The 21,525-nt window shown below is 41.9% G+C and overlaps 1 protein-coding gene across 1 annotated transcript in view; it reads right to left on the bottom strand.

The window, feature by feature from the left end:
• The window catches only part of T265_05691 (hypothetical protein), a gene marked incomplete at both ends in the record, with an annotated part of 120,436 nt that overhangs the window by 8,339 nt on the left and 90,572 nt on the right, over positions 1-21,525 (bottom strand). The window contains 8 exons of the mRNA XM_009170760.1: positions 2,010-2,188; positions 4,047-4,144; positions 4,940-5,096; positions 5,565-5,877; positions 8,754-8,898; positions 15,936-16,033; positions 17,858-18,058; positions 21,068-21,355. Coding sequence (XP_009169024.1) covers positions 2,010-2,188; positions 4,047-4,144; positions 4,940-5,096; positions 5,565-5,877; positions 8,754-8,898; positions 15,936-16,033; positions 17,858-18,058; positions 21,068-21,355 — 1,479 coding nt within the window. The remainder of the gene's footprint in view (positions 1-2,009; positions 2,189-4,046; positions 4,145-4,939; positions 5,097-5,564; positions 5,878-8,753; positions 8,899-15,935; positions 16,034-17,857; positions 18,059-21,067; positions 21,356-21,525) is intronic.

The raw sequence follows: 21,525 nt of genomic DNA, 5'->3' as shown, positions 1-21,525 counted from the left end.
AGCTACGATTATTAGGAGATTTCGCTTGGCATGACAGCAGTCGACCTTCCGATTTTGTCAAAACGATGTTGGCGGCACACCAGGATGGTTGAACAATAAACTGTGAATATTACCCACGCAAGCTGAAACCAACCGAATGTTTCCATGGTGATACAGCTTAAGGAAAAATCACACTGGTCATCTAGGAGAGAAGTCAATTAGCTACAGTGGTACGAATTACACATGCCACCTTTGCAATTTTTCACCAGAACTTCCTCGATTCGCTGAATTGAATCAAACCTTTGCCCGTGATTTTCCGTGCAACATGAACAAAATATTACGTCGGCACGGATACTGGAACAAACAGCGTTTTGGAGCAAACTGATAACTCTAGGTGTCACTGGCAAATTTTTACGAATGATATTTATCTCAAAAAAGGGGGAGGTTATTGCCGCAGATTAGGAAACGACCGACCAACCACTATGTGGTCAGCTAGATAACATTACAAAGAACCGGATTCGTTGTTCCATGGGAGCATTTGAATCGTTGCATTAGCTTCGTATTATTATTCTGCGTGTACGATGTTCTATAAAAAGACGCAAAACCCCTAAAGAGTTATGCATACTGCGTTATGCGTACTGCGGTGCAACCAATACTATCAACTCTTTATGAGAATATCGATAGCGTTTGTGTTCAAAAACTGTTTTGCAGTGGTGCTGACACACTTTCTTACTCTAGAATAGCTACAGGGAGGCTTTTCTCAAGATTTTAATTGTTCATGGTCTATTATGTAAAAATGGCCCCAGCTATTTTACTATGTGTCATATTCGTGCATACTCGGCCTAAAACAAGGTCTTTAGCGAGAGGATACTGCGTTGGAGGTTTCACCAGGAAGTTTCCAAAAGGAACTCAAGTACTGGCAGTTCGAGTTCTCGTGTCCTTCATTCGATCTCATCCAGCTTAACTGGCATTTGCATAGACAGTATCGACCTTGTCTGAGTGCATCATTGATCACTCGCCTAAATGCTTGGTCACAGTTTTTGACAAACCATACTTAAAGCACACAATCCAATGTCATAAACAGCACATACCTCGAAAGCATACCATCAGACTAAAGCCGCAACCACTTTCAGAGCAGTATTGGGCAATGTTAGACTTAAAATGCTTCCCTTCAGTCAAAAAAACCGACCGATCACCACCAACCAGTGCTGTGTGCCCTTGTCTGAGTGCATCATTGATCACTCGCCTAAATGCTTGGTCACAGTTTTTGACAAACCATACTTAAAGCACACAATCCAATGTCATAAACAGCACATACCTCGAAAGCATACCATCAGACTAAAGCCGCAACCACTTTCAGAGCAGTATTGGGCAATGTTAGACTTAAAATGCTTCCCTTCAGTCAAAAAAACCGACCGATCACCACCAACCAGTGCTGTGTGCGTTGAAATAATCGAAGGAGGATAGCGACTAATCAAAGTACTTCAAAACCCTTCCGGATCAGTAGACCGTTTTCAGTTCTGTCCAAACTAATTCAGTGAACTTTATGAGGATCAGCTGTGTATAGTGGTGTGCTTGAGGATATAAAATGTGGACGTTCCAAAGTTAGTGTTTCCGTTATGCCGCAAATCTACAGCTGTTAGGCTTCACGGAGAAGTTGAATGGCTAAAAATTTGGTTCACTCAAACTGTAGAGGCCAAACATAGACTCGGAGGAAGATGGGGCTCTAAAATGTTATGTACTCTGATGTGCTAAGTTTAATGGAAGGGCTCTGAATCAAAACCGTCCCCCATAGTTGCTTTAAGTGTTCATTAACAAAGAGGCTCTTTTAGTGAATTTACCAGTGATGAATACAAGAACGAGAATATGATCATAAGATGTTGCAGCCTTTGGATGTTACTACCAAGGACTTCAGTGATGTGCAGTTCCATTGTACAAATTTTGTAATGGCAACCTTGTCAATAAAACATGCTATTCAGATGCACCTGTGTATAAAATTCAAACAAAAATTTCCTCTTAAATAAACTTACTCATACTCCAACTGAGAAGTGGTCAAATTGACCAAACACCTTTCAGTCGGGTCTTGCTCATTTTCGTAGAGGTAGAGGAAAGGTCTTCGTACTACAGCCCACCTGCGTAGCCATCCGCCAGTTTTCTCCTCCAAAACAAGTAAGTATCCTTTGCGACTTACAACCGGACTGACACGAACCTAAAATTGGAAAACAAACTTTTGGTTCGGGACGAATAAGGCTGGGATTAAGATATCAGAAGTTCTGGCAATTTTCATCAGCCTCATTTTGTACTTCAACATCGAATCAAAGGTGAGCAGAAACAACCATTCACCTCCTAAGAAAGATGGTTGTAACGGAAAATTAAACGGAAGGATAGCTAGATCACCCTGTCTTATAGTACTCATAAAGACATAAATGAAGAGGCATTGGACTGCTTGTCGGGCCAAAAATACACCGATTTCTGGGGTATCGTTCCAAATGAAACACGAGTTGGCTTTGGTGAAGTACAGTTGGTTGAACAATACACAAGAAATTTGGATGAGATTCATTTCAGTCTCGTTAACACTTAATTTCCAAACGAGTTTAGCTGCATACAGTCAAAAAGAGACTGATAGAAATTTGAGGACCAGGCCCACCTACAGGGCAATGACAAGAGAAAAGTTGGTACATGATTGTTCAGGAGTTTTCAAATGTGTATTCTTTATCCTATAAAAGGGAACGCGAAAATGCCCCCATGCCAGCAGACGGAATCGAAAATAAAAGCTTGTATGAGGAGTGGATCACTCGTTATCACGCACATTGTAGACTACTAGTGATTTCACAGAAAAATGCTTCATTTCGTGTCGATTTTGGACACGATGAAGTAGACTGAAGAGATGTTGGCGTTTATGATGGCAGTGCACCAGATGATGTATCTTACAAGGAATAAAAATGTCATTCTTTCTGAGCTACAAAAAACGCACCTAAAATCCGTACTAATAAAAACAGTTTAGCATCATTTGGACGTGTCAGTCTAAGAAAATGAATTATACTAAATTATTCTCACATATATGGGTGACCTCCGAATGAAAACTCTTACTCTGGGAAGTTCACAAAAGTTTTCTCTGCCAGAAACTATCCGTCACGAGTACAATCCACGTAAGATAAGAGATATGGAGGCTCTGTCTTTTCTTAAGACACACTCTCTCCTTGTGGAAGTCAGTATAGGTAACCAACTTTATTATTTAGTCAATGTATGTTGAGTAATCAAAAATGCAGCAGATAAATAACAAAGACCGAGATCTCATTGGACTTTTTTGTCACGATCCCACTACACCTGCAGAAAACCAGATAAACACATGTGAAGTAAACACGACCGAACTATTTGCATGTTTTGCATTGAAATAGGGCTAAATAGTTATCCAGGAAGAAACACGTAGTGACAATGTGTGCAGTCAAACGCGGTGAATCTGAAAGCATAGTTTGCTGTTTGTTTGGTGAGTCTTTTGTTTTTAACTGGGTTAGACATTGCCTGGTCTTGAAAAAAGCACCCGATAGGTTGCGTTAAAAAACTTACTACTGCATTGCGTGTGGCAGAAAAAGTGGTCTTGTTCTTTACTAAGAAGTTAAGCTTCCATGTGTTTCCCCATGGACAACGTGAAAAAAACCTGTGGTAAGTTCGTTTTAATACATTCTTTTGAGCTGTCCTACAAGGAGTGAGCTATATCGGCATGCTTTGAAATTTAAGACTTCTTATCAGCACTATTTGAACCGACGTACCTCGTCACATTCGCCAATAAGTCGTGGAATGCGTCCCGTGTCCCTGACTGATGGAAGTAAAAAAGCACCCGATAGGTTCGCGTTAAAAACTTACTACTGCATTGCGTGTGGCAGAAAAAGTGGTCTTGTTCTTTACTAAGAAGTTAAGCTTCCATGTGTTTCCCCATGGACAACGTGAAAAAAACCTGTGGTAAGTTCGTTTTAATACATTCTTTTGAGCTGTCCTACAAGGAGTGAGCTATATCGGCATGCTTTGAAATTTAAGACTTCTTATCAGCACTATTTGAACCGACGTACCTCGTCACATTCGCCAATAAGTCGTGGAATGCGTCCCGTGTCCCTGACTGATGGAAGTTGAAGAGAATCCATGGTCACAGATTGATGGATTTCAAAATCTGTAGAATGTTGGGAAGCAGATTAAGAACGGAACTTTGAAGTATCGGTTACAAGGGCAGTGGACGCGTAAGTGGTTCATTCAGACTAACATATGAGAAAGTTTGAGTTTGCATCGATGAACTGTGAAGGAAGTTCAGGAGCCAGTTATCAAAAAGGAACGGATGCTGAATAAAGAGGGCTGTAGACATGTGATCCAATACCTAATCATTGTTCTCTTTCTGATTCAGGTTTCCATCTCGTTCGTGACTGATTAATAAAGCTCTCGACAATTGATAGCCGGATAGTTACAAGAAACATTTTTCCTGATATTTGGTATCCTGTATTATGATAAAATTGTGGGTTCTGCATTGCTGCTGTATCCAACGAATCCTGTTCCTTTATTCAGTTCTCAATCTCAAACACAACGATTTTGACAGCTGTGCCAGACTCAGGGGACCGGCATGCAAACGTGAGTAAATCGTGATGCTAATAGCGCTGACGTGGGAGAAGAGAACGCTGGTTGACGGGACGCCTGTCTCAGTTTGCAGCCATGGGGAAACGAAGAAGTTTTTCTCATACCCTCAAAAGTTCGGTTGGGGGATTCATCGCCGATGAAACACATATACTTTACGCTGTTAGCGGAAGGTTTCTGAAGAAACCTCAGCATCACTGCAGTGAAGCTGACAGCTGTTTGAAAATTACTTGGATCCCATATCGAACCAGTCGCATCCGGCATGTCCATACCTACTATAAAGCGTATTGTGGTGATAGCATCTACGGTCGTACTACATAAGAAAAACTACACACCAACTTACTTTCTTCTGTATTTGTTTGTGAATTCGAAGGATTTGATGAGTTGATTTCCGTTGAATCCAAAATTTTTGGCCATGTCCTGTCTTCTTCACTCCGACTGTTGGTCACATTTTCAGCCCCATCCCTGGGTTGTTCTTGATTAAAATCGATCTCGGACAGCTTTTTTAAATGAGCAGAACATGATGAAATCAAATCTACAGTCCCCTTAGATGCAATCAAGAGAAACTTAACCTACCTAAAACACTTAACTTTATTGATACTATAGAAATGTCCTTGATTATCCATATCTGACAGACTTCAGCAAAATTTAGTACTGACAATCAGAGGAAACATACTCTATGTATTCTAATCAGTGATTTTAGTACCCACGATTATAGACGGATCATTAATAAAGTGGAAAATTCAAGTCGTCCACGAATCATATGCATCCATAAATCACACTTGCCTGGACGTAATGTCTTCCATGACAATTCAAACACACGCAATTGCTCGTTTGGGGAAGTGAAACTCAAGACTTGTATTAACCAGAGGAAAAACTAAGAACACGAACATTAAAAGCATGATCGTGAAAGGATGAGGATCCCTCAAACCAGGGTGATGTCTGCAAATTCTACAAATCACACTAACCTCTCCTGGACTCAACAATTTATTGGTCATTTGTAGCAAGGAAGTGAGAACCTCCACACATCGGCTCATCATCAGCTGTTTTCGTGCCTCATTGGGGGAACCCTGAACAAGAGAAGTTTCGTCCCACTCAAAGAAGCTTCTTGACAGAGGATCAAGAGTGTAGAGTCTGCTGTCTGTTTTATATTCGGCAGAGCGTGTGAGTCGACTGTGAGATATGCCAAGCTGAATAGGATCATGGGTTTCCAGATTGACACTATCAGCAGTGGTTATCGTGGAGGCAGCCAATCCACTGTCTGAATGTTTGTCATCTTTTCTGAAGAAGAAAGGGACATAAATGTCTGGAGTATTAGTCTAGATAGTGTGGTTGAGTTCAAGTTGTACCTCTCCCCTTTTCTGCTAGGCTTGACATCGAAGCCACCAGTAGGAGAATTTTGCGAGGATACAGGGGTAGACTATTAGTGCAAATAGGATATTGTGCTGGGTTTCCCAGTAATGAAGGATTGTATGGCGACAGTTTTCTTAACAAAACGACCAAATTTGAGAGATATTGCATGCTACACCACCTTGTTCAGTCGCAAATGTTCGTAGGTTCCTCGTGCACTGATTTTCTGGGGCGCTGACAACCAAAAGGTTTCTAGTGATCAAACCTAACGTTCTTTCTTCATGCAATTTGCCTGCTTCCCGTGAATTTTCACGCAAATTATCAGCTACCGTAGCGGTCCCTAGAGGAACTCGTTATTTTGTGTACAATTATTCCCCAGTTTTCGCTCAGCGTTATACATACAACAAGAGGAATGGAGTGGTGACAAACATTTCACTCTGCCTCACATCAACTGATATTCTACTAGCAAGTATGGACATGATTAGCTGGGTAAACTGCATAAACGAAGACTGTTTCAGGAATGATACGTGTGCAACACTTTCATTGTTCTTCACACCTACATTACAACTGACCAGTAACTTTAACTCGACACATTCAGTAGTCATGTTTCATGTGGATAGGAATGCACGCGGGATGTCAGAGGGGCGTACTGCAATAAAGCATGATGACGAATTTCGATGACTCTTTGGCTTTGAAGAGGAGGTGCTTGTTGAACATGACTCACGGGATTTTTGCTTACGTGACTTATTACTCCGACCAATCAAACCAAAATTAACGAATTGACTGGTTCGGTAATCTCCATCCCCCCGTCCATGTAAAGTATGCAGAACGACACTAATCTGATAAAATGATTGCTGACACATCTGGGGTATTGCGACCATTTCAGATCCAAAACGAAAAGACAGAATTTGACGAACTTTTGCCTTACTAATTTCTTTCAACTAGCCTTCTCAGAAATGTTATTTTCATGAGGAGGGCACAATCATGAGGTCGCAAAAAGAAAACTTATGACTAGTGTATTATGTCAAGTGAAGATATCACTATGTCTCAAATATCTTACCAATTGACATACTGGACTACCTTTGCTCATCACATATAGTTGAAGAATATTGTCAACGAAACAGTCCGCTGAGCCACCTAATAACACCGAATTATTCTGCAAATGAGTGTACTTCGTGGATTTCGGTGTGGATACAGAACATAGAGTAGATGGAAATTCGGGGCGATGCCTACCGGGGGAGCTCAAAAAAGGGCGAATTTGATCGTGAGTTGTCGAAGGGTTTTTGGCATTCTTGTGTGATTATGGATTCAACTTTTACGCCAGAACAATGTTAGAGGTGCTGCATGTTTAACTATCCACTAGGAAGCATCTTAGCCGATGGGCCTCCAAAGTGGATTTGCGACATCCCCAGAATCTCTACCATAAGTATCCTTCTGAAACTTATCTATCACCAGACCGGCTAACGTATTCATCACGTGATTCGAATGGAATAAACATACTGCTGATGTTTCGAAGCCAGTATCGTGAGATACGGTAACCATATTGACTACTCCCTCATGATTGGCGACGGGCCGGTATAGTGTAGCTGCAGTATCCTGCAGTATCACTAACACAAGATCGGGATCATCCTAAAATTTAACTAAAATTATGCCGTATACTTCTATACTGTCTTCCACGGCTCCTGAAGTAAACTCAACAATCAAGGAAACATCAAGGCCAGAATTAGTGTATCAACCGACCTGATCAACAATGACCACGACTGTTATGTATGTTAATTTGAGCTAACACGTGTGTAAACTCAAATTTGCATCCTAGATGCAAGGAAACCAAAACCGAATCTGGTTTACTTCAATTAAGGTGTGATTTTTGGTTTGCAGGCGATATACAATCAGGCAAATAACCCATATCCACCAATACACTTAATCACAGTAGCTACTGGATTTTCAGGTAAAAGAACAAACAAGCACTGACCGGGAAGTCACCGGTTCAAAACCCCCTGAATTTAGCTATATGTTTACTGCTGGTGATTCCCAATAGGGACCAAACAGCTTCTAGGCTTCTGAGCTTTTCAGCATTGACTAGCCTCACTTACAGGACGAGACTGAGAATGAGAGTCATCGGATTTCACACTAACATCAAAGAAGAAGTAACTTATATAGCATGTCATATAACCCCATTCTGTACCCAGTCGAGTCTTCCGTATGAGGCATTTGTCAATATCCAAGTTCCCATTAAATGGGCGCCAACTTTGTCTTAAACGCACCGTCTGCGGTTTGCAATATGGAACAAATCAGAGCCCAATGGCTTATTAGGTGAACGCTCAAACAGACCGAAAGACCAACAATCCAACTGCAAATCTCGGCGACCAGAACAACAGCCAAGCAGCGCGCCAAGCTATCTATTGCCTGCAACATTGCCAGATCAACTCTGAGCTGAATTCCGCCATATCAGTTCGGACGTGATATTCTGAGGTGAACATTGAGGGCTAACAAAGTGGTTGCCAGTTGTGTATATGTGCTCAACATTGCCTTTATCATTGTCTTAACCAGTACATCTGATTGTAGATGGGTAAACTTATGATGTTACTTTAAAAGTATTTCAAAGTCAATTACACCACGGTATCTACGATCAGGCTTTCCGCCAACTGTGTTTTGTTACCAAATTACAGCCAATCTTTTATCGACATGCTGAGTGTCTGAAATACCGCGATGCAAATAGTTGTTAGCATTTACACAAAAGGAGCCTTGTACTTACCCTTTTTTATCAGAATTTTGTTCTACATCGTCAGCATCTTTAATGGCGTCACGTCGGAATTGGGTTGCAAACTGTCTCTGGCGGTATTCTCGTTGACGCGAGGCAAGTATCAGGCGATCCAAACTTAACTGCGGATCCAGCCGCCCCGTTGTTTTCAATGCCTCCCGAAGGAGAAGGAGATGCCGTGACTTTTCTACCTGTTAAGGAGATATTTTTCAAATAATTCAGCCTTATTTCTTCCAATATGTTAGTCAAGATGCTCACATTCCCAAACAATGACCTTTATAGATAATACCACACGCAAAAATTAAATCGCTTCTAGTCTCACTTTGGCAATAAATATCAGGTGTTACTGAATCATTTTCTCAAACCTAGTCCTCGCCACCACGTCACCAGTGTTTTCAATGGAGTTCCTAAAGCAACAATTGCTCGAATATCCACAACGAGCTTTCTACACCCCGCCGATATAACCCCTTTAAATTGAGATGTCAAGATCATCTGTGGGAGATACACGATGATAATACAACAAGCTCCGAATGCTCTTTTAGATTGCCCTAAGTTTTGTTAACACACATCCATACAATAAATCGCGGATTTCTGGAACCTGAAAGTGGATATTAATAGGCTTCTCTTCTCAAAGAATTTGCTAGAACCGTTCTGTAAACAAGCATATTTCAACCTCCGAAAGGAAATATTTCCCCCAGTGAATTTAGGACTTGAAATAGGGCGCAATAATGCAGATTGGGAATCAAGTATATGGTTCGCGAAGTGCGTGCACTCTCACGGCTCTCAGTTGACCTCACTTAAGGTACACAGATCTCTGTTTAGAGTTCTGCTATGGTCTCTGCTTTGGTCCTAGAAAAACGTTTCTTTCCGTTCATCCCAAACGGCCTCAAAGCTAAAAGAAACACGGTTCCAAGTGTGGGAGATTGTTGCAACTAAATTCACAGATCAGAGCCACGGGTATAACACTAGGCGTGGCTACATCCGTCTTGCGGATCCATGGGGACTTGAACAGTAGGGGAGTAATAAGGCGGACGTTAGATTCACAAATGGAATAAGGATTTGGGCGAACAGGTACGTAACATTGGGAGAATTGTTATGAGAATGATTTCTATATGACCAGCAAGCGAACGCATCATCATCATTCTTGGAGGATACGGTTGCTGATGGGAATTACTTGCAATCGGATGGTGATACAAATGAAGTGGGAGAAGTATATCCACATGGTACGGCTACCCATTCTGACCATGATCAAAATAGTCAAGTAGTACAGAGAAGAGAAAAGATGGGACGATAAAACACGTACTATTTGAGCCAATATTCAGTTTAGCAACCGACAGGCAGCTCCCCACACGTTTGGGGAGGGATACATACAGAGTAACAAGCTATGATTAACGCCTACTTAAGGAACATGGTAACATCGCTACACACTGACGCGACAAACAACTACGTCCTGGTGTCGTCCACTTGACCGGCGTCAGAATATTCGTAACAAAGCCGCTAAGTTCAGTGAACAGGTTAAACATTGTGCACTGCATAAGCCAACATCGACACTACCGGATTATCAAGTTTACTGCGTAATACGCATCAGCCAAAATCTCAGTGACTAGGATAATTTGTGAACAGACCTCAGATATGAATATATAATGGAATGCCTAGAAACCGCTGACTAACTGGAACTGTATGTGTATCTGTCCTTCAAACAGATAACGGTGCAGCCCGTACTGATGAATAATAAGTGTGAATATGAAAAATCAAAGATACGCCTTGTTGATAACACAAGTGGCGCGAATTCGTGAAGGCAATTTTACCATTTTGTATCCGTCTACAGACTTCACTCCCTTAGAGATAATAATCTCGCATGCATCCGACAGTCAGATGTCATTCAATAAACGGTGCGTGAGATAACGTCCAATTCGGACGTGCAGCACTGTGGTTACATCGACTTGGTCCCAATCAGAATGCGTCAAACCGATTTGAGCAAATTGTTTTGTGTTTTGCATACATAGAAACAGTGGTACTCTGATGCTGTGAAGAACAGTTTACACACTCACCCCACCAACTGCATGAACGCTACACAACCTCTCTAAACGCTTATATTTTAGGCCTGGAGGGAAATGCAATCCCCCCACCACCACCTAAAACAAAACGCACACTCTGTCCATACGTGTAGGTGATTGGAATATGAAGTTCAGATGACAAAATCGCAGTTCATTAGAAGCATAATGCCCAGTTTACCACAAACGACAAATTGAACCTCAGAAGGTTAAACAAATTTACTCGTAGTTATTAAACGTTACGAGTACAAGCTCTTGGTGCCACGTACAAACGGCAGGATCTTCTACCTTTTCGACGATTCATCAATCTAAAAGCCAACAGTCTGACAATCACTCAAGCAATCAGTCAGTCATCTATATCTATCTTTTTACTCATCCACATATCAATTTATCCATTTATCAATCTGTTCACTTTTCTCGAATCCCGACATCTGAAACAAACAATGCCTCTCTGTTCTTCAGAATGATATAGGGAAACTGAATGTCGGCTAAGTAGCACACGCAAATTGCATTTTCGCGACGTTTATAATAACAATGGACATTCTTACCGAAATTATCCGACTGAAACGGTCCAACTCCCACTGATGTTCAATTATTAATGAATCCCCGCGAGGTCTCCACCCTTTGATGTTTTCCTCCCCACGTACATAGGTTAGACTGCTATCCGTAACCGGCTGCGGTCGGTGAAGGATCCCTGTTATGCGACGAAAGAGAGTTATGAAGACCAGTCTTTAGATGATGTAGCTCAAACCGACTAAAGTTTACTTCAAGCTCGTACAGAAAATTAATGCTGGTGAAAAATTAAATGATTTTAAATAGTACGCGTAGAGCGCCGTCTCATAAGTTTGTAATTATCGGACCACTAATGAGGACGGTGAAAATTTTTGATTTTGGAATCCGTACCAAACAATGGTCTGCAAAATATTCGACACGTCAATTTCTGATTACAACAAAACGCCTTTCCAGGACCCATTATTCTGACTTAGAAGTACATTGCTTGCATCTATACCGCAGCAATGGGACGAAATTTCTCTGCACGGCGTTTAGATTTCTCCTGGTGTCAAGTTGAGAAAAATCTGAGTCGTTTTTGCACAAATGGGCTGATTGTCGTTTAGGTTTTTCTACTTGTGTTCTTCGTCTTTCACAACCTACTTAGACAGCAAATCACAGGGAAAGTTTTTTTATCACGCTTCATGAACTAACTGTCCTACCAGCAACATTTTCTCATGATCAGTAATGCCATAATTCGTCTGATACTAGTGGCTGGTATCGCTATTTCAATTTCACTAGTATTATGATCGTGTGGCTGGTCTGGGGGGTGCAGTATGAATGAATTGGTTCAGAGATGATTGTCACTTAGCTGGGTAAATGATGACACTAAAGCACGACCCAGTTGATAAGCATAAGCTATTCACTTAACTTCACCGTCATTTAATGCGAATGAGAGATTTGTGGTGAATTCTCAGCGATATACATGGTGGTAGCAGAATAACCGTTTGTTTCTTTAGCTTCTCAAGCATGCTTGTAGGATTTAATGCACCGATGACTAGAGGCATTCCCGCGCAGTGATGTTTATAAATTTATATATACATGCCAACGGGACCTGCAACTGTATTATTTATTATTTTTTGGAAAGATTTGCAGCGCGAACACTGAACGAACCCGAGCGGAAATTTCTGGTAAGACAAACGGGAGGTTTCCACCTGCTCGCCCGAAGCAGCTGAGGAATTTAAAAAGGCTGTTTAAATTTCTCGTGCTGAATTCCATCACTTTAAGTGTAAAGTAGTGGCAAAAAAAGTCGAGTAAATCTAAAATGCAAACATACGGAACAATTACCATGGATGAATAGCAATTCCATCCAGCGAAAAAAAACTGAGACATTAATCAATCCACTCGGAACATCAAGGAGAAAATGTAGTCTAATGCTTTGTGAGTTCCAGGGAGCTTGAACGATTTCGGAAATTAAGATCACGGTATCTAGTCCGTTTGCCTCGCTCCCAGACCAGACATATGTCCTCTAATTCGAAGTGTCTGAAAGACATTAAGTTGTTGAATGTACCGCATCTTACCCTGTTCGTGTTCATGCTGAGCTGTCGAACGAACAGGAGAACAAATTCCTCACGGAGTAGGTAGTAATAGACGGATTACAGCCGAATAAGAAGATATACGCGATAAGAAAGATACATAAATTAGGTCTACTATTTCTTGCTGCAGGAAAAGTCCCCAAAATCACGTGCAAGGCTTTATGCTTGACGCAAATAATGCATTTTGAGCGCTCTTACATTCAGGAATGTGACAGAATTAGACGTTTTGTTGCGCAAGGAAACAAGTTTGAAACATATGTAACCATTTTTCATCAAGATGAAGAACATGCCTCTCAGAGTGTCACTGTACAAATAAGTGGGTCGAATGCCATTTAACAGGTGTTTGTATGCAGAATAACTTGATGTGAGGTAAATGACTTCGGGTCCAGAGACATGTCTCTTGATTGATTGCATTATTGATTCATGGAAAGTACAGAGCGATTGCCTTTGGCAACAATAAATCGAATACGAGCCAGATACAGCTTTACTTGGGTCCAACATAGTGTTTTCGGATTGGTGTGTTCCTTGGCGCTTATTAAACTGATCGTAAAAAGATCTTCGAAATTCCCACCAACAGGTGTACTCATTAACAAAATTCAAGTTCCAAAGACACTAGACATTCTGGTGCAAATTGCTTACTAATTTGCAACTGAGGCAGCTCACAATTTATTTTACGGCGACATTCTTCCTAATAAGGATGAATAAACTGCAAAAACATCCCACATTGTTGCTTTCCATTAATCACGAGCGGAGGCGAATTCCGAGCATATCTTCATCCAGTTTCTCTTCCACTGTTTAACCTTTGAGACCATCTGAAGATAAAGTAGTTGAATGTCGGTCTTACCCGTATACATTCAAGATTTTTATTGTCCTTCAGGACCACTGTGCCATCTTTAGTAGGGCAGCAGGGAGAGTTTTGACAGTTCAGCTCTTATTTACAAAGTACTTGTCTCAACCATCGCACTCGGGCACTGAATCAATTCGGAAGCTTAAAGTGTTATGACCGCGGCCCTTGACACCATCATTGGATGCTCTGCCATTCCAAAAAATGTTTTGAGTTTTCGCCAGTTGGCGAAATATTCTGAGCCATCTATGGTCGATAGTTGGGGTGCACAATAGCACCAATCAGAGCGTTGCAGGAGCTTCATTCGAAAGCTGATTTCTAGACGCTTCCATAGTACGGTATGAAGGTGAGCAAGGTCATCCTGGAGTTGTTGGTGTGAATGACTATTTATGGTTGAACTTCACAATCTTGAAGGGTGGAGGGCCCAAGTGCTTGATTTACTGGTTTTCTGTGAACAATAAGCGGACTAGACTGGGTGCACATGCCTGTGATGAAGATTCTCGTCTTTTTAAGAATTCATTCAAGTGCAAACAGGGAAGACTTCCCACAGTGAAGTCTTTAATGAGAAATTCCTACTAACTGCCTTCTCTCTGTGGAAGTGTGTTCACCAAAGTGAAAACAAGAAGGTACTGACCTTCCTGAATGTTTATTGGTCATCCTTCTAGGGAACCTGGATAAACCTTTTTTTAAAAACAACGGCTCTGCTAGATTGCGTGGATGAGATTAAGTTGTGAATGTTGGTGTTGCCGAGTAACTAAACCCTATGTGTTTTCTGCCGTCTTGCTAGCTGCACTTGGCTGTGCAAAGGCTGGAAGTGCACCATCGATCATAATCCAGATGGTGCTGTGATGCAACCCGTTACGAATCTCCATGGAACTTCAAAGATAATGATCAACTGTGGGTTGAATTTCTGTCGGATTTTAGCCCAGAAGGACGATGTCATTAGAGTAAGCAAGGACCATGGTCCGGACAAGCCTTACTAGAATTTCACGGAGATCGTCAGTGAACCAATCCAGATAGTAGAAATCATCAATGGAATTGCCGAAAACAGGAGGCCAAAACAAATGCCATGGTCTCTTACCTTCCTTTCCACTTTCTTGCCTTTAGGATATATTCATGGATTAACATAGAGTTGTATTCTAGCGATGCCCCTATTGTCACACGGTTTCTGTCCTAGAGTGCAGCTCCAGGCTTTGCACAACCCAGTGCCGACTGCAAGACGCAGGTCACTGTGGACAGCAGAACCACTAAGAGGCCTCTGGAGTATAGTTCAACCTCTTTAGCCTACTCAGTCAGATTTGGAGTCTACTCGGATTCATCCTTCTGGATTTTGCACACAGTAGGCCCTCATGGCTATCGGCGCCCGGTACACCGTTCGTACACCAATTCGGTGGCAGCAAGTTCTGGTCAGAAGTTCATGTTTTTTGTGGCGTGTGAAAACCTTTTACGACGTGGTAATACTCGCCACGTCTTGGTTTCGCCCATCTGTCTTACAAGTTGAGCCTGTCATTCTAAGTGAACCCAGTGGGCTCGGTGAGTGTTTTGCGTATTCTATTCAGTCATTAGCGCACAGAAGCCCATCATTCTGCTGGTTCCGGTGCCCAACAGAATGAAGGAAAACAATTATTCTGGTGGGATTTCGTGCATCCTAAACGTGACTTACAAAAAAAGCCATACTTTCAAAGCTTGGTTGTTGGACTATTTGTTTTTCACTGGGAAGAATACTTATCTTAACTCAACGATGTGATTCCGAAAGATGAAAGCATGGCTACGAAAACAGAAATATCGTATAGTCGCGTGTAGTGCTAATAAAATGATGTTTCAGGGCAGAGGTGTCATGTAGAGCTGTGTTCCTCCAGGCTGCATACCATTATTACTGTGCGGGGTAAGTTAACATGGGGCATTTTTTTCAGTTTCTGCTGAAAGCAAATAGAAGGTTGCGCAATGCCACTATCTTCCGAAAGATTTACCTTCCAACCACCGCTTCGACGGGATGAAATGCATTATTCACGGAACACAGTTATTAGCTCATCAGTATCAAACAGCTACTAGCATCGATTTGTCAGTACACGGCCACCACACTACGTGACACATTAGACGGCGATTCTGGTGTTCCGACTGTCATGTTGGGCTTTGAATGCTAATTTTGAGATCTTTTAGCTAGTAGGAGCAATCAAAAGCTGTCGCCCTGAAATTCGCTTTTATTTACTAATTTTAAAGCAAGAAGGATAGGTTGTGAAACTTACCACTTGAAAGCGGTTGTCGTAGCTGAAGATCGTACACGGCGGACAGTCGGCTGTTTTCCGAAACCCGGCAAATCGAGCTCCATAGTGATCGGAGAGATCTAAGTAGAGCATGGGTTGGGTGGTGGGTAAGACGCGAGCTAATGCCCGCCGAAGAAAACAACAAAGACTTCATCATCCCTCATGGTGTCAGCAGTAAAAATATCAAGATCTATCTAAATCAGATGACCAAGGAACTCCAATGTAGTGGCTTTTGACAAGTTTTCCACGTTCTGGTAATGGAATTACCAATAGGGTGACATTGGATGACATGTATGATGGCATGTGTGAGAATGAGAAACTCCATGTTATAGAGGCTGTAGGCAGCGACTATTAGCGCAGATTTCGCCCTGCACTAACTTTTAACACCAGAAAATCTTCAGGAGTGAGGACAGTGCACACGGCTCTTTTCTGGACTCATAAGGCTGGCGAGGACCTCTGATAGCCCACTTCCGGTTTCAGCTTTTCTGTGTATATTAGAGAGAACCAAATGGTAAATAAATACCGCTATACACTCATTTGCAAATAAGGCTGAGTTTAACGGAAAACTCACTTGAATGTCCCCTGAAACTTTCTCCCATGACAAAGTCCAAATCAATTTACTGCACGATGTTCGTCTTACGATTCAGTTGAAATTACATGTTCAGCCAATATTCAGCTGAGTCTTACGGCAGAATCAGGTTTGATTGCTAAGTAGAATATATGGGGTCCTAGTTTCTCTACACAATGCTTGATTATTTGGATGTTCTTCATGCATGTTCATGCCTGCCCGTTTGTTTTTGTGCATTTTATGCGACTTGTTGCATGGACATCTTCTAGCCCGTTGACTGATCAGGGGCCATCGATTACGTTCACTCATAAACAGCCATATGTATGTTCATTCGAGATCGTTTGGTTTGTGATTTTCGCTTCTCAGGCGACTGGGAGTGTGCGTACCACTAATATAAAAAACATGCCTTTATTTACTAGATCAGTTTGTTAAAAGGGAGTGTATGTTGAATGAGTGAACAAGCCTTCGGTGTTGTGACTTGTCTGGCAACTTTGCTTGTATACAGATGCGAAGTAAACGGAGTTCCTCACCAGCCCCTGCGTTTGTAAAAGTCGTGACTTGTAACGACCGGACCTGTTCGACGGGCTAAAACAGTATTCCTCATCAAAGAAACAGTAGTCTCTATCGTGCAAAACCTGTCTTCTAGCTCCTAAGTTAGAAGGATGTTGAAAAACTGCGTTCACGTTGTTCTAGTTGGACTATTCAGGTTACTCTGTTCATTGCGTTTGGAAGTGGATTTTAACTTCAGTAGCTAAGTAACTTGCTACTGTTGGAACGTAGTTGTCTCTTCACTAGCAAGACTACGTAAGATCACGTTGTTTTAGTACGGACCAAGCTTCAAAACATCGAGCCAAATGAGCAACGAACTGTACACAGAGGAGGTTCTGGATAATCAAATTGTATAACAACATCAATAAGCATTTCACTTATTATGAAAAGACTTATTTTGGTTTGCGTGAATGACGACACGCATGCGGACCAAAGTTTATTTAGTCATAATGTAGGCTTTCTTATCATGCTGCCGTTCAGGAAAATAAATGGAAGTAACCATGCGCAGTAGTTTCAATGGTACTTGAGAAAATCCAAAATAACGCCACCATTTTGAATGAGTTAAGAGAAGATTCATGCGAGTTTACAATGGGTCATGCGTCAGGCGTACATGTCGGTTACGAATGATTGCTAGTTTGGTGACTGCATTCAAAAAGCCGATGGTAAAATTCCCTCACACTTAGCCTGTGATGTACATCTATCCCAAACCGCTCAAGTAATGGAAGAGTGCACTTTGATGGGGACCATTCTCCAACACTGAAAAACACGCATTAGAAAGAAAACCAACCTGGGTACAGAGAGTTTAGATTCTCTCGGAAACACCATCATCGCCAGATCTTTGGTGAGACATATAGGCCTAGTGCAGCCACTGACATCCAGATAACATGACATTGTCAGGTAGATACGCTGACCAACGGGAGTGACTCGATTAAGCAGTGGGGAAGAGTGCAGTGAACTGTCCCACGCAGCTTCAAAGCGGAAAAATATCCTATCCGAAGAAAGAAAAATAAAATTATAATTGTTCCCCATGTGTACTAGAAGACTAAATAAAAATCGGAACCGGTTACTGTTAATATTTGCCGTGCGCATGTGACTCAGTAGCCTTATTGCAGTCTGTTAAACGATCCCCATTACATCATAGACACCGTCTTAATATCCAGTGAACATGAGGAATTCAGATCCAAAAATCTGCCGAAATGGTTGTATGTCCCGTCATGAGTCACCTGTCATAAGCTGCTGCGGTGAATTTTTCTGTGGAAATGAACCAGAAATACTCCACTCATCTGAACAGTGTAATCATTAACGGTCAGTTAGGTTCTTTTGACATTCAGAACTTTTGCTATTTTGTTCCATCTTGTAGATGTTTTACTGAATACGTTCGTGTTTGTCATATAAATTGCGATGTATTAGGCAGGTGATCAGTCATGGAACAATTGCCTTGTTTGCTGCACTGCGGCTTTTAATAGCTTTCGCCTGAATATTCAGTCACTCGGAACAGTTAGAAGACCAGGCCTGCTGGGATGACTCCAAAAGCCCTTCTGGTAGGGTGCTAGACTTACAGAAGAGAAAACAAGGCAACAGTTCCTTAGCGGATGTGTCCAACAAACTAGCTTTATCAAATCCTATTTGAAGGATTTGAAGGACCCAATTTATTCTACGGCTACTGCATTCAGATAACAATCGATCAAGCAAATATAAACCGGCGTCATGGGCGTACGTAAGCTGCATTGTAAACATGCACAATACGCAGGATCGCTGACGGAGCTGATTTCGAGGTTAAATTAAACAAACCGTTTCCAGATGGACGGAGCCTGTGGCGGACAATCTAAACAGGAGACTCAACTTGGTGGCTTCACCTGCAGTGTGTCTAGCCAACCAAAAAGGTGTTTCCCTTAATCAGATCGTATCTGAAAGGTGAAATACCAACCACCTCATCAGCTTTTGTATATACTTGTTTTCATGCTCATGTGGAGCATTGCATGCTGGTTGTACACATAGGTGTTTTTTTTTGACACAATACGTGAATACCATCTCTTTTCGCTGACCAGTCGACATTTTTGAATCCAGCTCCAGCGTCGTCGACTTTCATTTAGTTGAAACCTCGCACAAAAATAGATATTGATCAAGCCGGTCGCAGCATACACTGGGTGCGATTCGATCGATCTTACTCTATGAAGAACCGGTTATTGTATACGGATGAGACAATCACAATCTGCTGGCGCATTCCTGACCCTTACACTCAAAATCTATGCTGATCCACTGTTGGTCGCTCTTTTAAGTGCCCACTGACCGTGACCTGACTCTTTTGACATACTGATCTCTCTTGAAGATGTTGTGCCGGACCTTGTCTGTGTATGTCAGCCGGATGAACAATTGCAGAAAACAGGCTTCGTTGGCGACACTTTTCTACGTCAAGTGAGCTGCTAATAAGGACATCGGGTCCTTATACCGAACTCGGCCTGCGGTATATTACGATCTGTAAACTTGCCATCAGCCCACCGGTGCCCGCCAGATGAATAAAAACGAACCCTTTGAATGAAAACTGAGCAGACATCTGACATACATAGTTTAGAAGTATGATATACCGTAGCTCAACTGAAGTCAGTGGCGGAACCGTCTGCCTTTTTAAAATATAACCGACTCTTTGAGTTTGCTTCCTGAAAACTGTCACTTTGGAATACGTTAAGCAGCTCTCCTGGGACATGTATATTTTCGGGCTTCAGGTATTGCTTTCATTTGCACCCTCAGTTTCTCAAAGATTGAGAGCTTTCGCTTGGTCATGATATCGCTTGGTGTGACAATGGTCCCTAGACGGGTTAACCAGACAGGCGGGTACAAGCAGTAGCGATTGTTACCTCATGAGATTCATAACGCGAGGGGCAGCATGGTTTTGCTCTACAACCTACAAATCTGCTGTCTTCTTTTTTAGATCCTTGCCACTGACTCTTTAAACATGTCAATTCAACTTCAGTCAAAGGTTTCTTTTCATTTACTTCATATTTGGCTTCACCTGTGCTGTGATGAGGCATAGCATTTTCTTAGGATTCTCAACATTATTAATACTCTTAACGTTCTCCGAGGGCTTGCTGTAAGGTCGCGAGAGTATTTATCTTCAATATACCAGCTACCTGGTTACACGGGACCTTCTCGATCTTCTTTACTCTTACCCAGACACCGTTTTACTATTCCCGTTTGATACTTGCGGATGGCTTCCCAAGCATGACAATAATGAATACTGGTGCGCACCTCATGAATCCTACCATCTGAAAAACCTTCTAGCTCATTCTCCACACTCTGTCTTGAATTCTGGGTATTATATTTCAGTCGCCGGTTGGGTCAGATAATCTTACTTCAGGGTTGATTATATCCTGTGTATAAGGCAGTCGTCGTCATTGGCATGGACGAACTCGGTTTTTAGGAACCAAAGGGAGACCAAATAACAAGGGCACTAACATCGCCTGCAGCATCAGATTTAGGATTCACTTGCACAGTTAATTCTTAGTCAACAGTCTGGACGTTTTAAGACGTAGGTTAAGTTCTAGGCAACTTTTGTTCCGAAGCTACAAGTCGAGCCCCATTCAGCCAGTCTTTTAGAGAATTACCAATCAGTGTTTTCTTTTCCTGAAAAAGCCTCCGTTAAGTAACCACATACTGCTACAAAATAAGATTAGGACCCCTAAGGATATTTTGGCACAAACGTACCAGAAGGCATCCACGTTAAAAAGACCTAGATTCTTCTAAAGATCTCACTTTACTTGGATAATTTAAGAAGGGCATGATGCAACTATTGGACAAACGAATTTAAAAGCAGCACATTTGCATAACATCACTGTTATAATAATCGGCCAGATTTGAACTCTGGGCGACTTATACACCAACCAGATACCAATGTCTGACCATCAATAAGGATACCTCTAGTCCACACATTAGTGTCATTCATTCTCAAAGAAGAAATTGACCAATAAATAAGTTACAAGGGTCTTCGTCATGCTCATACCTGTCATCTCCTGCCTGTGGAAAATATCTGGCAGGCAACAAGGATAAAGAGATAATCCGCGTCCTCGAATCGGGTTCCAGCCATTCTGCCGTATCGCGAACTCGTCCAATGACAACTTCGTGGACATCCTGGAACAAAAGCAGTGAGGAGGAATTTTCTGGCAAGAATGCGTCTGGTGGCACTTCGTAAACCAGGGTCACAGCAATGCGTCTTTGGAGACCTTGGTGTATGAGGAATACGCCTTGACAAGGTGCTTCATCCAGTCGATCAACAGGGACTGGATTATATCTGAAAAAGTCAGTAGTATTGCGTAAATTTTGTATTCCGCAACACAATACGGGCAACGGGTCAAACCCCAATCGACAAAAATGATTACAATTTGTGGAACATGATCAAAGATCAAAGCCAATTATATGAACGCTGGCTGGTCAACAATGGTCAGCAAAACCGGGCATATA

The sequence above is a fragment of the Opisthorchis viverrini genome (assembly GCF_000715545.1).
Source record: "Opisthorchis viverrini unplaced genomic scaffold opera_v5_108, whole genome shotgun sequence".
In the NCBI taxonomy this organism is placed as follows: Eukaryota; Metazoa; Platyhelminthes; class Trematoda; order Opisthorchiida; family Opisthorchiidae; genus Opisthorchis; species Opisthorchis viverrini.
Note: the sequence above shows the minus strand (reverse complement) of the source record. Positions and strands in the feature narration are given on the sequence as shown.